Source organism: Epinephelus moara, chromosome 17 (assembly GCF_006386435.1).
Source record: "Epinephelus moara isolate mb chromosome 17, YSFRI_EMoa_1.0, whole genome shotgun sequence".
In the NCBI taxonomy this organism is placed as follows: Eukaryota; Metazoa; Chordata; class Actinopteri; order Perciformes; family Serranidae; genus Epinephelus; species Epinephelus moara.
In genome coordinates this window covers 2924463-2941410 of record NC_065522.1, presented here as the reverse complement: position 1 = coordinate 2941410, position 16948 = coordinate 2924463, and the positions used below count along the sequence as shown (strand labels likewise).

At 39.5% G+C, this 16948-nt stretch overlaps 1 protein-coding gene across 1 annotated transcript in view; it reads left to right on the top strand.

Annotated features, from left to right (window-relative positions):
• The window catches only part of ank2b (ankyrin 2b, neuronal), a 157526-nt gene that overhangs the window by 28358 nt on the left and 112220 nt on the right, over positions 1-16948 (top strand). Inside the window, exons 3-6 of the mRNA XM_050066933.1 lie at positions 2738-2836; positions 6989-7087; positions 7296-7394; positions 11770-11955. Of these exons, the coding sequence (XP_049922890.1) occupies positions 2738-2836; positions 6989-7087; positions 7296-7394; positions 11770-11955 (483 nt within the window). The remainder of the gene's footprint in view (positions 1-2737; positions 2837-6988; positions 7088-7295; positions 7395-11769; positions 11956-16948) is intronic.

The following is a 16948-nucleotide window of genomic DNA, read 5'->3' as shown; positions in this document are numbered from 1 at the left end:
AAGAGGCCTTAACTCTTGCAAATCATGCGCAAAGAAGTGTGGGTACTTCATGCCCACTGAGGATACACACATGCATCCTTGAAAACGCTTTGAAGGAAGGACTCAGTCTTTGGTTGAATTCAAAGGATCCTTGGCATTAGAACAGTTCTCCGGAGGCATTCAGTGACGTAGCCACCATGAAATTCAGCTGTTTAAGGATCCTTCCTTGACTTTGAGAAACACCATGTGCTATATGCTGTCTTTGTGTTGATCTTTCTATTCATGAAGCATTGGTTAGATGAGGGATGTACAGATGTTTTGATATCTATCATAGATAGATCCATAAACAGTATCAACCTATAGTATCTGGATAGAATTATATTGAATTATTTGTGTTAAACAGACTTTCCCAGCAAATGTTACAACTAACCCCCTGCCAGTTACAATTAACCCCACCCATTGGGTATGTTGTAACATTTCACTTCCGTCACTTCTTGGTGCAGTTGAAGAAGAAAGGTAAGTTCCAGAAAGAAAAAAACAACAACTGTTCATTTGTAGGAGAGATGTGCATGTTGTAGAATAAAACAAAAAAGATGATTAATCTGAAACCATTTCAATAACATTAAAAACTTAAACATGTTAGGTTGTGCTCTGCTGTCCCCTAACAATGGATCAGTTGTGGGTAATAAAACAGATGTTGCTAGTGGTGCTTTATTTAGCCACATTTAGCTCAATGTTGGCTGGACTGCAGCATGTGAGTGAGTGAGTGAGTGAGTGAGTGCTTGACTGATTGATCAAGTTACACCATTGGTCAGAGTAAGTGACATTAGTGTTGGTGTCTTCCCTTTGGCCGTTGCGCTTTCAAAATAAATAGGCACCAACATCCTGACGGTCCTGTATTACTGTATTCCTCATTTCTCTTTAACCAGTGTAGCATGATAACAAGACTACAGGGCTGTCTCGTGTTTATTGATGGGATTAGCAAGCCAGCTAGCTAACTAGCCAACCACTACATTAGTAAAATTTAATATCTTAGTGCTTCATCTAATGCTCTTGTCACAGTATAGAAAAAAGCATTGCTATCATCAGATGAAGGATAACTTTGTTCAGCTCATTTTCTGTAAACGCTAACGTTAGCATAAAAGCATGGTGGAATTAGCAAGCTAGCTGGCCAGCCGCGGTCAAAATGGCAGTTTTGGATGGAGGAAAAAGAGGATCACCTCATCAGTTTATTTGAGGAACACACAAGCCTTGATATTTATGCAATTTTTTCTTGGTCAGTAATATTCATATGAACAATGAGAGTCAGGTTGGGTGAAATAAAACAGGTGTTGCTCAAAGTAAAAACAGAAAATTACTGCCATCTGCCAGCATAGTCCCTTGTTCCTCCCAGCATTTAAGAGCCCTTTAGCCTCATTTAGCTCATTGTTCAACTCAATTCAGTTCAATTCAATTCATTTTGATTCAACTCAATTCAATTCAATTCAATTCAATTTAATTCAATTCAATAGAACATTTACTCCAGAGGAAATTCTCAAAAAGTGTGATAAAAATGAAAAAGAATGTATAAAGCCACATAGCCTACTGCCAAAACAAACGTTACCACACTGTGCTATGGGACAACTATTAAAAAGTACATAAATAAGGGAAAAAGGTAATAAAAGGTAAGAAAAGACGAGGAAGAGCAACTGTAGCAGGTTGCTACCCTATGCAGTGTTGGAAACGGTTTTGGTCTTTACAGCTTACAAACAACATTCTTAATAACCTTGTTTTTAGCTGATGCAGAAAGCTGTTTCAAGCAAAATAGCTCCAATAACTTTGCCTGCTCAGAACCTTATGCCAGACATACAAAGTTATCAACAAAATTAGGGAGTTGGATAATCTTTGGAGTTGGTTGAGACCAAAACAGAGCTAAAAGGAGATTAAAAATTTTAGCTTACAATATCGGGTGCACAAAAACTAGACTCCTATAAACAAATATGATGGTACTGTCAGCTGTATGTGTTCTAGTCTCTAAAATGTTGTTAATGTTTACATTTTAAGCTTATTCTCTCACTTGGTGTATTGTGTAATCTCTGTTCAACAAGCCCGTCCCACCTCCTCTCTGCCAGCCAAGCAGCATATGACATTAAAGAGCCTAATACAGATATTAATAGCGGTCACGAGAGATGTATAACTTGAAACTGTAAACATAACTACTCTGAACTATCATTTATTACAAGTTAAGGAAAATTAATTTGTCAGCATTATCTATCATTTGAAATATAACAAATCCTTAATGAAATAACAAGCTTTGATAAGCCCTTTGAAATGTGTTGCTGGTTAATTTGGTATTTTAGAATGATTTCCCCATTTCCCATATTTATTTATTGTCTCAGCCATCACCAATCAATACCAAAGATATGTTATTGAGTGGAAAGGATCAACACTACAACATAGAATAAAAAAAATGCAAGCTTGTCCTGAACACACACACAGACACACTCAGACACAACTATTTATATCTTTATACCCAGGACTGGCTTTGATCCACACTAGCATAACATGGCACAACATCTGACCCAGCTTTGATTGCTAGCTTTGATATTCCAGTCACATGTTCAAAAGATGGAAACTGAGGAAGAAAGGCCGGATCAGTTAGTTCTGGACCTGGCAGAGGAAGTAATCCCTTCTCTTTCCATTTTGACCTGTCTTAATTCTTTGTTGATGCTGGGTTGTTGGACTTTGGCCTGACCTTTCCTCTCTTATCTTTTTCCAGAATGGTCTTAATGCACTGCACCTGGCAGCCAAGGAGGGCCATGTGGACCTGGTCCAGGAGCTGTTGGACAGAGGTGCTGCAGTAGATTCAGCCACAAAGGTAGGTTATCTCAGCATCTCACTTCAGATTCATCCATATGTCCTCGCAAAATAGGTGCTGCTACTAAATTAGTGACATAGTAGAATTGCAAAGCAGGTGGGTTACCCAGCAACTTGTAGACTAGGTAGCTGGCACCAGATAACGTCAGATAGATGTTGGATTCTGACGTCAGACAGACATTAAATTTTGGTTGTAATGGTTGGACATCAGGTTGAGGATATTTTAAATGTCTAACAATGTTTAAATTTCATGTTGCGTGGACATTATCATTACAAACTTTGGGTATTGTTTTCCTTAGTTTTTGACTAACTGCTGTGTGATCAAATGTGCTAAATATGACTTAGTGCACCATATTTACCCTCTGCCATATTATTTGTGTCTAAATTCCAAGTGTGAATTTCATTCACTATATAGTACCTCAAATATTCCAACAAAGGAATGAAAGTAGTAGCATCCGCAGCATGTCAATCAATCAATTTATTTATCACATGAAATCACAAGAATATGATTTGAGGGAGGCCACTGGTAGTAAACCACCAAAAATTTTGTGCACTACTTTCTGCTAACAATCCCACAAAGCAATGCATCACGTGATAAATGCAAAATAAGGCTGTGTGACACCTGTCAGTCATGTCCCAAAATCATGGTAATTCATGTCTGAAATCTTGATTTACTGCGAACTATAGGTTAAACTATTGAGTGTACATTATATACTGGGACTAGTGTGATTGAGGGATTGATTGTGAACACAGCCAGTAGCTGTTGAAGCTAGCTGCCTTTCTAACTGTCATTTAGGAATGCCTGTAGTTTGGTCACTAACCAAACATTATGTTAACACACTTTATTCAAGTTATAGATACAGTATCTCATACATAACTGCAAACAATACTTACTTAGTTGTTAATATTTTAGCATAGTAGAGCTATATAAAAGCAGGTGGTCCCACACAGCTGATAAGCTATTGTAGTTTCCTCTGTTTTGGAAACTCCAGCTCTTCATTCATTCATTCATTGATCAGCACTGTCAAAATGGTTTGTTATTGGTCAACATGCAAATTAACAACAAGTTAAGTTTGATGCAAATCTGATTAAATTATGCATTTAAATTTGAAAATTTAAATTTGGCCAATATGACATTTGAAGCATTTGACAGGAAAACAAATTCAACTTTTTTTTTCTTTTTTCCCCCATTATGTACAAATTACCTCTTCAAACTCAGGATTAGAAATTTCAGGACATAGAATTACCTCATGATATGTCCATACCAAATCATGTAGTGAAAGTAATTACTGAGACTACTACAATGGTTTGGACAGACACAGTGTGTGTAGCTCTGGGAGCAGTAGTTGTTTTGTGTGGTCATTGTTTTTACATTTTAAGGATTTAGCTCATGGTCTTATCCAGATTTATTTATGATGACTGCAGTCCTAGTTAACAATTAATTCCAATTAACAAGCAAGTAAGTTGTTCAAAATTAAAAAGATATGTAAGCCCATTTCATTTTTTTTTAGGAAACATATTGCACTTTTAGTACAATACAGAAACATAACAGTTTGAGTTCATCAGGCACAAAATAAATGTGTCACATGACCCTTGTCTGACAGGTACTTTGTCAGTTTAACATCTTTTTTTTGTTCTTGTTTGTTTTATGTGTGTTTTATGTCACATAAACATAAAAACATTTCATACACATGTTCAATGTTTTTTTTAATTTCATTTTATTATAAAAACATATCGTGGCAAAGTTTCTCAATTGCTAGAATAAGGCAAGGAGATAAATTCTGAACTAAGATGAGCTCTTAATTTCACCTCAGCACAGCTTTATGTTAGACACTCTAATGTCCACACAGGTGGGAGGTCACTAACTGTGTATATGACTTAACTCATGGTGCAAAATGTCTTTTACACAACACTAACTGTAAACCATTTGAACCATTGTTAAATACATAACATTAGTCACTGCATAATGGGTAATGAGTGATTTAGAACACATTTAATCACAGTTTTCTTCTGCTTATTGCCTTAAACACATTGTTTTACAGCATGCTGGGAAGCTCAACCCATTTAGCCCCAACACGCTACAATATGTTAACTGCACAATGATAGTGTTGTTTATTGGCCTTAAACTAATTAGGTAAAATCGGCTTTATAAATTTTGGTCAAATGAACTCAAAACTCAAAAATTGTTGACCTAACATAAAAAATGATGTCAAGCCCACAAAGGATGAGTTTTGTTTAAAGTGAACAGAAAGTTTTTATGCCATTTTGACAATCCGGTGCATTTGTGTAGACTTTACATTTAAATATTGTGTCATGCATGGATTGGGATTTACAGGGTGATAAAAAAAGATCTCATAATTAGAATAGTAATAATAATAATGAGAACCTTTCAGAATTTATCTCAAAATAGTGAGAAAATTTCTCAAAAATACTGAGTTAGTATTTGAAAGAAGTTTTCTAAAATAATGACTTAGAACCTCAGCTTGCTGAAAATGTTAACATCTCTTGTTTCAAGAAATTTTCTCAATGTTATGACTTTCAGGATCTTTTTCTTCATCACACTGGCAGAAATCGACTTCCATATGGGAATGTTTGTGCTATTCTAAGCTATAAAAAATATATTTTCTTGGCCACAAAATAATTAAATAAAAAAGTGAGCACTAATGAAGAGAAAAGGTGTAACATACAATTTAATATTTGTAAATAATTTTATGGAAAGAAGACATATTGATTCTAAGTTTAGGATTCATATCATTCATTGAGAAAAACAAGCTTCTACAGAGAATTAAGTGTCTAGAAATACAGTTGATGAGATAGTGGGGCACTAAAGGAAACTGATATGGATAGTAGAGTAGTAAGCATAGTGATATGATGCTTAAGCAATGGTGAGCATTCCAACTCCTGCAATTAGAGAAGGTCCAGGCTCATTACTGAGCAGATACCCAGAATCATGTTGGCGTCACTCCCAAATACAACTACATGCTACACAACATTTGCCAAACAGCAGAGCTGTTTATAGGTTGGAGTATTTTTATTATATGTATATATATATATATATATATATATATATATATATATAAATATATATATGTATATATCACTCAAAAAGTTACATATGGGTGACAAATGAAAGGGAAATAATGAGTGGAGAAAGAAAAGTAGATGCTTCTGTACAAGGTACAAAATTTCACTAAATGGTTTGATGAGTATGAAAATGATCATATCATATGTTATGGTTATCCTGGTCACAAGATCTCAACCCAAATCATTTTTCAGTTCTGTAAATGACTCAGTAGTTAAGTACTGAAGTTAACATGTAAAGACCTGTAAAGACCTGGACCCTTTGTTACCCCCCATGGGGGGTAACAAAGGGTATAGAAGATCAGAATGACACATGGTTGAAGTACAAACTTCATGGTCAGTATCATTGCTTGCTCCTCATGAAGCGTTAAATTCGAACATTTTTCTTTGATATATCTGGTGTAGTTGTTATGGAATGTGTTATTGTTATTGAACAAGTTGCCTGATATGTGTGCATTTATGATTCCATAGCCACACCTTAGTTGGAGGGGAAAAGGTGTTGTTATAGTTGTAATGGTTCTCCCATGAAACCACTGAGTGCTCTAGAAGGACTGCTTTCTGTATGAACTTTAAGCAGCTACATGTAAAAGCTACCCCAGAGGATTACTGATACCTGTGAATGTGAATTGTGATATGGATTCATCATATTTCTACAACAGCTCTTTTGTAACTACTTGACATAACTACCATGTACTGGCTTTAATGATATTTGGCATTTATTCTGCCCCTAATACCCAAATGCCCTATCTGACAATGTAGACAAAGGTGAAAAATAATTTGTGTATCCACTCTGTGATTCTGATCTTCTCAAAACTATAAAGGGTTCTTCCTTGGCCAATGCTACACCATTATACCAAGTTTCATGTAAATCAGGCCAGTAGTCTTTTCATAATCCTTCAGACTACTAGATAAATCTACCAGTCGAACTGAAAATATAGCCTCCTCATCGGTGGTAATAAGGTTAGGTCATAAAGATATACCAGTATGAAGTGTGGCACCTTGTGTTGCAAATCATTATTTTTATAAGGAAATGCTTATTGTCATTGTCTATTTATGTTTTCTTTTCATACAGAAAGGAAATACAGCACTTCATATATCTTCTTTAGCTGGTCAGGCTGAAGTAGTGAAGATCCTGGTCAAACGAGGAGCTGACATCAATGCACAGTCTCAGGTGAGCCTCTACACTTCTACTGCTACTGAGATCTTTTGATGCTGCCATCCCTTTATAGAGTCAATGCCAATAGCACTTCCTGTATTATTCATCATCAATATCATGTTAGACAGCTATGATTTTGTTTTGGGATGTGCTCTGTAAATACAGTAGATGCTGATGACCTGTAGTATATTGGTAACCCCTTGTATTTGTCTTCATGCTGTAGAATGGATTCACTCCTCTATACATGGCCGCCCAGGAGAATCACATGGATGTGGTTCGATACCTGCTCGAGAACGGAGGCAACCAGAGCACTGCTACTGAGGTGAGAGGAGTGTGTGTTTAAGATGACTACCTTGGACTGCAGTGTGCTGGCAGACCATCAAAAAATGTATAGGCTTTTTAGAATTTGATCAAAATGTTGAAAGGTAAATACACTTCATCAGTTGTTAATGTTTATTCTTTAATTATCTTTCATAGATAATAAAACAGCAGGAAAGTCAAAAGCCCTTTTTAAACAGGAATTGCGCAAATAAAAACAAAATCGGGGAGTGCGGCAAAATGCCGCCTGCCTACTTTTGTTTATACAGAATGTGCCTTTTTCGGGGCAATAGGGGGCGTGAGCAAGTAACAAAACGTGTAGCTCAGCGTGTGATGTAAACAGTGACGTGGGAGGGAAGCCGTGACTGGTCAGTCCTTCGCAATTCTCTTGTAACACTAACCTTCCTAGAGCTCCACTGCTACCATGTTCATCATTAACCTAATTGAAACTTCCTGCACAGAGATTTCCTATTGAAAACATCAAACAGCATAGTACCTCCCTGTCCTGGTTGATGTCCAGTGTGAAAATTATGCAGGAATGGCAGCCACCTAAAAGCATATGGGAATAAGCGAATGAAAACAGTATTTACTGTTAAAAAGATGAAGTGTGAGCAGTAGAATGGTGGATATAAAAGCCTACTTTACACTACATGGTTCAAGTGACCCAATTCTGATTTTTTCCTCTCAAGTGGCACAGATTGGATCTGTAACATGAATGTGTAAATAGGAAAAAAAACGCATGATATCGGATATTGTCAGATCAGATTCAGGCCTCCTTCATATGTGGAAATATATCGGATATGAATCAGATATCTGCCAATAGGTCTGTAATCTAAACAGACAGATCGGATATTTCCTGGCAATCCACGTCGTACGTCATGAATAATGGGATGACAGTGCATTTTGATGATGTGCTCATGAGCGAGGGAAAGGAAGGAAAGCCGAATAAATCGCACGTTAATCAAAAACTATGAACCAAAAAAAGCACAATCTATCCCGAGTGAGACAAACTGCTTGATCCCCGTCTCCAGTGTACCAGCAGAGAACCTGCAGAACCGAATCCGCGAAAAAACACACCGCGCTACACAGCCTCTCTACCTGAGCAGCTGAAGCTGCGGCTCGCACCCTCGACACACAGACGGTGCTTCTGCATGCCAGCCAAACGTGTGCGCAACTGTGAGAAATAAATATGTGAGGTGTACGCTGCTTTTCTATCTTTTTTTCCCTTTTCTTTCTTTCTTTCTGTCAGCGACATACACTCCTAACACAGGACGGGTTGTTTTTATTGACTGAGTTGATTATTAAGCCATAGTGATGCGCGGATCGGCTCTGATAGCACCCAAATCAGCATGTACCTATCAATCATCCAGCCGCACGGACATTTCCACCGCTCTGTGTAAGTTACCTTTTAAATTATGTGGAGCAGCGCCAGCTTTCCAGGTTATTTATTCTTTAACGATTAACTTCAAATATTTAAAGTTAGTCCTTAAAATTGCTTTGAGTAATGTAAATATTTCCATGCGCGCAGTAATGTCACTGTAGCAAATACCGTGGGACATTTACACAGTGGTCAAGAGTGCTGGACCGGAAGTGTCGCACAAAAAAACAGAAACTGGCTGTGTTCTGTTTTGCCTCCGTGTCTCCGTGAAAAATAAGGTGAATAGAACATGTAAACAGCAGTCAGGAAAAATCGGATATAGGCAACAAATCGAAATTGGGCATTAAGACATGGTAGTGTAAAAGCAGCCAAAATGACTGTGTTGTTGTACTGATGGAATCAGGGATGTGGAATTGGACATTATTCTAAATTTACCATATCACTGTTATAGTACAGGTAATTCCATCACTTATTATTGTTTTTTACCCAGCCTTTGTTGGTGGCTTTATTATCAGCCATGACAACATTGCGACAACTTGTATTGCTTTCACCTTTTGATCATGCCATAGACCCTTGTAGTGTCAACATCACGATGATGTCATTTTATTAGCTGGAGATAAAACATGACGCCACCACAGGGCTGTAGGTTACATAGGAGTCATAAAATGTCGTCTTGTTGTGTTATTGGGAACCAGAATCAAAGGAGTCATGGCTCAAAACTTAAATTTTATCACATACCAGCCGCCAACCTTACAAAAACAAAGTCAGCTATGGTTAAATGCGATAAGATGAAAGGAATGGACGGAAGCGGTCATTGAAAATGTTTGCTTGTGCAGTGCACTCTTCATATCAGGTTAGGAAAAAATTATTAACTGTTGTGGGGATGAATAACATTATTACATCATTATTAAGGGTCATCATGTCCACCTAATCAGAAATTGGTGAGGTATGAAGAGGAATATTGGATTTCCCGTGAACGCTAACCTTTTAGCACATTGGCTAACATTAGCTTTGAGAGCAAAACAAACTGGAGGAAACCGTTCAAGTGTCATCCTCTTTGCAAAATTTACATCGTATTCAACCTCAAAGCCCGCCATCCCACCTTCAGGAATCCTGTCAAATCATCCATCCACTGAGTGAGAGCATACGGGTCAGCCAGTCTGGTGTTGTTGGTTAGTGTTTACTTTTTCAAATAACACTCATCGTCCTGGAGAGTGAGTGATCTGACAGTGCGTTCGTAAATTCAGTCTGATGCTCTACACTAAAATGAGAGCCCTGCTCTACCCAGACAGAGTGCCTAGAGTGCGCTCTGCTATCCCGAGAGTGCAGTGCTCTGGATAACTGAACGGTACATTCCGACAGCACCCTGAATTTACAAATGGTCCAGTTTGTGCCAGAGTGCACTCCGGCACTAAGAATGAGTATTTCTGAATGGACCACTCGCATCATCTATCTCCATTGTCTAAGACGAGCCAACAGAACTTGCTAGTTATCACTAGCTAATGTCTGTGGAGAACTATCATGCCTCCAGCTAAGCTTCACCCACCAAAAAAATGCCACACTGTTTACTATCAGTAAAAGGGTCTATAGAGCTGCAACAAAGTCCCTTCTTCACGCAGTCTTCGCATTTTTACAACAGCGTCTGCCTCTAACATATGTGTCTGCAGCACTTTTAAAACATGAGCAAAGGCATTAACATGACAACAATAATCATTTACCATCCCTATTATATGGCGGCTGATCTGGGCGTCTGCTCAGATGGTAAGGAGCTTGTGGACGTCATTACTCTCCCAGTTTGCAAACTTTTAGCTGCTAACTGCTAACGGCTACTTTTTCAGTCTCCCGCGATGGGTCGCACACATAACATGTCGTCAAAACGTTACAGCCATGCTGTCTATGATCCTGTCCTGCTGGCTGTCCCGTTCATACAGACTTCATTTCAGCACAGTTACTACCTCTGCTGCTGACTTAAAGGTGAGACAACTCTGTCCCCCCATTCCATGATTGTACCTTTTATACAGAACAGTGAGGCAGCATAACAGCATGGAATTCCCACCTTGAAGAGGCAGTTTAATGGGGGCCTATGGGTCATCATGGTGAGATATGGTCCCAGGGACACCTATTGTCACAGGGACTACCACAGAGTTGTTTGCCAGGTGTTTCTATCTGACTTTCTGTCTGTGGACAGATTTTGTCACTGTAACGGTGTCATCACCTTGCAAAATACAGCCATGAAACTTTCTTAAAGTGTTGAAATAAAAATAAATGTTGAGTTTAAGAGATGGGTATGGTCCGAGCAAGGGGGTCGACAGAAGTTGGGTAGGAAGTAGGGAAGGGGTCAGTGGCATTCCTAATTTACGCCCCTGGCCCACATTCATTGTCATTCGCTGATTGCTGTATCACGGCTGGAGTGATGCCATTGCAAGATGGTCTTGAGTTTGTTCTTGTTATTTGAGATATGGCCATTATGGTTGAAATGACGAGATTTTCACGGTACAATAACCATCTCAGAAAAATATTGTGGTTTCACAGTATCACAATATTACAGAATTTATGTTATTAGCAGTCAAAATGACCCTTTAAGGAATGAAAACAAAAGGGTTACTGGTGGTTGAACAAATGTTTTATTGCTATAATTAAAACTTAAAGCCATTTTGTTAATGGAAGTATGTGTAAATGGTCTCCCCTTAGAGAATAACTAAAATAAAGGAGAGATGTAGTGTCCAGTTGCATTTTTTTTCAATATCACTGATAAGCAAATGTACACAACCGTCAACTTTTATATCACAGTACACCTTGAAACCAGTATATCGCTGCAACCCTAGTGGCTGTTACTTAAATACCAACTGTTTAAGAATTTACTGCAACAGCACTCATGAAATGTCTGTCATCCAAACAACTCAGAAGTTTTGAGGTAGACTTTACTGAACATTCACAAATACAAATTCTTGAAAACGAGATGTAGCTAATCCTCTGAAACTCATGTTCTTCTTTCATCTAGGATGGCTTCACTCCGCTGGCCATCGCCCTCCAGCAGGGCCACAACCAGGTGGTTTCTATCCTACTGGAGAATGATACTAAAGGCAAGGTCCGCCTGCCTGCCTTGCATATCGCTGCCCGCAAGGACGACACCAAGTCAGCCGCCCTGCTACTCCAGAATGACCACAATGCTGATGTCCAGTCGAAGGTATGACCACAGCACAATTTGAGTTGGGGGGTTGGAATGTGTGGATGTGAAGCTAATGTGGTGCTATTTGTTTGTGCCACTGTGTCCATACTGTAGTTTATATGTGGTGTACTGAAGTCTATATATTGTATGAGGCTGTAGTGGATTTGGCTAAGTAGGATCTGGTGATATTTGAGGTACAAACTGCAGAAGGTAAAGCATTAAAAACCACTCTAGCTTACTTTTAAATGTCAGTTTAAGCATATTAACATCGGGGTCCTGTAAGATTCTTTGGATGGAAAGACCTTGTTTAAATCTGATATTAAAATGTGATCTGTGTCTGGATAAGCTTTCTTGATAATCAACAATCTGTTCACACTGTTCTCATTACATCCCATCTTTACAAACTCAGGGGCTGGATTTTCTAGCTCATTACACAAAGTAGGCGAGTAGGTGGAGTAGGTTTTTTCCCCGTTAAAGGTTTTTTTTAGGGGAGTTTTTCCTTATCCGCTGTGAGGGTCCAAAGGACAGAGGGATGTCGTATGCTGTAAAGCCCTGTGAGGCAAATTGTGATTTGTGATATTGGGCTTCATAAATAAAATTGATTGTAGGTGGGTGATAAGTGGTGTCGTAGGCCACCTCCTTTGTTTCACATAGATGGCTTCTTTCACACCACTTTCAAACCATTGGTCTCTCTGGCCAATATGTGTACCTTGCTGTCCTCGGAAGAATGTTCTTCTCCTTTAGATGTGAACAGCTAAGTCTTGACCTGAGGAGCTGGCTCATCTTTGCTGTGCCATGCGCTTGTGGAGTGGTTGTTTTGTTTCCCCAATGTACAAATTTATGCAATCCTGGCTGCATTGAACTGCATACACTACATTACTCTGCTTCTGCCTGGGTGTTTTATCCTTTGGTGGAAAAGCCTCTGCCTCAGTGTGTTACTGGGTTTGATGTGCACAGGGATGTGAAGATCCTCCTCAGTTTTTCAGATACTTCTGCAACATATGGAATTACTTTTTTATTTTTCATCTCTTCTTTTCTGTCTACTCTGGGTCTTTTGAGGTTCTGGCAAGGGCCCAGTTAGGGTAGCCACAGGTTTTGCAACCTTGCGGAAAGCAAACACCAGCCTCCCAGGAAAAAGTCGATGGATGCTGGACCCATCCACCACTTCTCCTGCCCACCTTACTCAGACTTCCGCCACCTTAGCTTTCGTTATTGTCCTGCCATAGCGCCGTTAAACAATAATGGCAACCAGCTGCATATCATGCTGACATAAAAGGACGGCTTTTTTTGTGGGTGTCTGATGCTGGAGGTCACTGACCAAACACTGGTTTTCAGTAACTTTGGGGTGAGACCAGATTGGTTCTGTTTACTTTGGAGGTGGTCTGGCAGATTGGATGTCATTGTTTTACAGTGTTGTGGGTTCAGTTATTAAAATATTCCCCTTATCCAGATCAAATATCCAGATAACAATCACAGCAGGTATAAACAGGGTCTGCCAAATGTATGATTACTCTCATTTAGTGCCTGGCATAAGACCACTAACTTGTGATGTACTTTTGTCATGAAGCTGTATACGTGTGTATAGTGGGTTTGTGTGTCCACCTGTCTGTCGATGCATCTCTGTCTTTCTCTCTTCTTCTCTCTCATTCAATGTCTCTGTGCCTGCCACGTCACTCCTGGTCCTGCCACTAACTGGGTCTCTCCCTCTTTTTCCTTCCTCTCTTTAAATGCTTCCTCTCACACACTTCCCCCATCACCCCCTCCTCCCTCGCTGCACCGGTGTCTCAGTGTAGCACTGTCCACTGCATGGAGTGTGCGACTGTCTGCAGGTTGTATGGTGGTGATAATCAAGACTGCATGCCAACTAATGGGGGGTGGAGGTTGTACTTAAGATTGCCTTTTGACTATCTGCAAGGGTTGGGAGTGTCAGTCTGGTACTGGTGGGAATGCACAGCTACCTGTTGATGTAGGAAAACTAATTTTTAGTTCTGACTGTTCCTCTGATACCGGATACTGGCTTTAAGTGACGTGGCTAGAGTGAAGATGATTTTCAGCACTACCCAGCTGTTTATCAGTCTAATGACAGTATATTTTAATAAGGTGCCAATTATGTTGTTACGTAACAAAACACTGTGGAAGCAACTCATATATGCATGAATTCACTATAATGCCATATGTGGTTCAGCTGTTGGGATGCAGTCCTGCTCAATATGACTCATGAGAAAGGCCCAGACGGAGAAGGTCTATTAACAGCACCATGTACAGTCACTGTCAAACACATGTACACATAAAACACATATTGCTGTCAAACACAGGCCACAGAGCCATTCAGATACCTGGGAAAAACAGTCTAGTGACAGCTCTCTGAAATGGTCTGCTGCATCTTAGTTCACTAAAGCAGGAGTCTTAATGAAGCAAGCAGCTGTCAGGGTGTTCTCTTTAAAGCTCTGTTAAATAAACCCACAGTCTGAGTTAAGTCAAATCAGATATTTTAGCCTTAACACATTATACATGTTAGAAATACTTGCTAAAAACATGTAAAATGACTGTGAGCTATATGTATGTATGTATAGTATGGAGTTGTGGAGACAGGCTGTTAAACTGTTTTTCACCATTTTTCTATCCAGGATTTTTTGGATAGGAAATCAACTCAACGATGCACTTAACATTACCCCTCCCCCAATAAAAAATGGAACATAAAGCATCCGTGTCATTTCCTGTGTTTGAGTGGCAAGTTTGCCACATCCCTCAGGAACACCATCGGGCCTTGAAGCCAATTTAACTCTGGAATTACAACTTGCAGGTCCGCCACATTATGCCCTGCTGCCCAAAAGACTCAGTACGTTTATATGACATCAGAGAAAATTGATTTATTGTGTTAGTCTGACTAAAACTTGATATTTAACGTACAAGTCAAAATGTTAGTGCCTGAAATCATAGTAAATCGAATTTCTCAAAGTCTGACTAACACACCTAGATAATGTTGGATTCCACAATAATTAGCACTGTTAGACGCTATAGCTCCACTGAAACACTTCTCAATAACATTGTTGGCAGGTGAATCTCAGGGCTATTGGCTCTAACTTCCAAGGTTGGGAATCACCAGAGGCCCAACAATATGACATTATCACCACACTTAATTCATAATACAATATTATCACAATACTTAAAGAGGCAACAGATAGCATCTTTTCCTAAATATATCATTATGAAAATAATGTGGGTTGCACAGGGTAGTGGCCACAGTAAAATCAGACTATCAGCGTTTACATAGGTTACTTAGTGGCTTTGCAATAAACTTCTGCCACCGGTGCCGAAATTTCGCGGAAAAAATCTGCTTTACGGCAGGAAACGTGTTGTGTATTGCCAAACTGATCGGTCAGCCAATCAGGGACTGGAGGGTCCTTATGAGGAGTTGGGCATGAAATAGTTGAGTCACGAGCACAATGGCAGACGGACAAAGTTTGGAGACAAGTGAAAAACGGCCTAGCAAAAGAAAACAAGCTCCTCTGTCTGAGGAGGCAAAGAAGAGCAAAAAGGAGAGTGATAAAAGAAGAGGAAAAACAAGAGTAAACCTCAGTCAGGCGTTCAAGAGATGGAGGGAGCTCCGTGACCAAAGAGGCTTCTAAACAGATGTTCAACTAGCTTTCTTTCTAATGGATCAGTGAGTAACACGGCTAAATGTTAGCTAGATGAGAGAGGACTGTACTGTACTGGCTGCTAGTTAATTCCTAGCTGGCCAGTATCGCAAATCGCAACCAGGGACCGGGTAGCGAGTGTTGGTCAGCTGACATTCTCGTTGCCATTCTACGGCAGCCCTCGGACAGTGATACCCCCCTCCCTTCCTTCTGTTCTCTTTTCACAGAGGCAGCTATTGACGGACATCGCCCAGCTAAGTTACGCCCAGCTAAGTGAACACTGAGCTTTGTTTCCCATTCAATTTGAGCTCCAACCGGCCGCATCGTTTCCATACAGTAACGTTACCGTTTATTCTAGAATCGGGACTGTTTACATGTGCACATTGGTATAATTCCACTGTGTCTACTGTTGTTTGTACTGATAATGTACATATTGGTATAATTTATTGTGAGTTGTTTGTACTGGTACTGTGCATTCTGATATAATTATTTGCATTACTATTTGTTTGTTCTTCAGATAAATCTGATAATTGTTGCTCGGTTTCTTTACTCATTTATTCAGTAGAGTGTCCACACACCCTCTCATTCTACATATACATAGAGGTATACTGGTGGCTTTACAGCCTACATTTTATTTAATTTAGAGAGTCTAATAGATATATTATTATTCATTATCTCTGATCCCCACGGTCAATTTGGTCGTTGCGACAGTGCGACGCAACACCACTTACTCTAGGTGGCACCAAGCTAAAAAAAAAAAGGAATCCTATCTGTTGCCTCTTTAAGTCAGGATACAATATTATCATGATACTTTAGTCACAACAGACTGATTTAAATTGTACTTCTAAAATACATATTAACATGTTAGTCCGACCGAAATCGTACAAAATCAAATTTCTTGAAGTCAGACTTACACACCCAGATAATGTGGTTGGGAGTCGAATCCCTCCTGCATGTATACAGTCAGTCAAACCCAAACTGGCCTGGGCTCTCTGTGCATGCTCCAAAGTTTTCATCCCGGGCTTTGACCCGGAGGTCAAATAGTATTAGATGTGCAACAGAAGAAGAAGCGAAAAACATGACAATGGAAGATCCGGATAATTTTATATTCAGGAACGCTGTTTGGCATGTTAGAGACAGGCTGCTAATCTAACACCTGCTTATGTGTGCTCACCTTTTTTCTCTGATAACGTAAGATCTAGACATTCAGGCGGTTTTAACTGGGAGCCGAATTATCCACCAAGGTCTCTTCCTCTCCAGAACAAACAGACCCGGTGACCTTAACCAGTATAAATCAGTGTTTTTCCAGCGCTCTCATTGAGGAGGGGCTGTGGTGGCCTACACAAAAATGCGAAACTGTGAAAACACGAAAA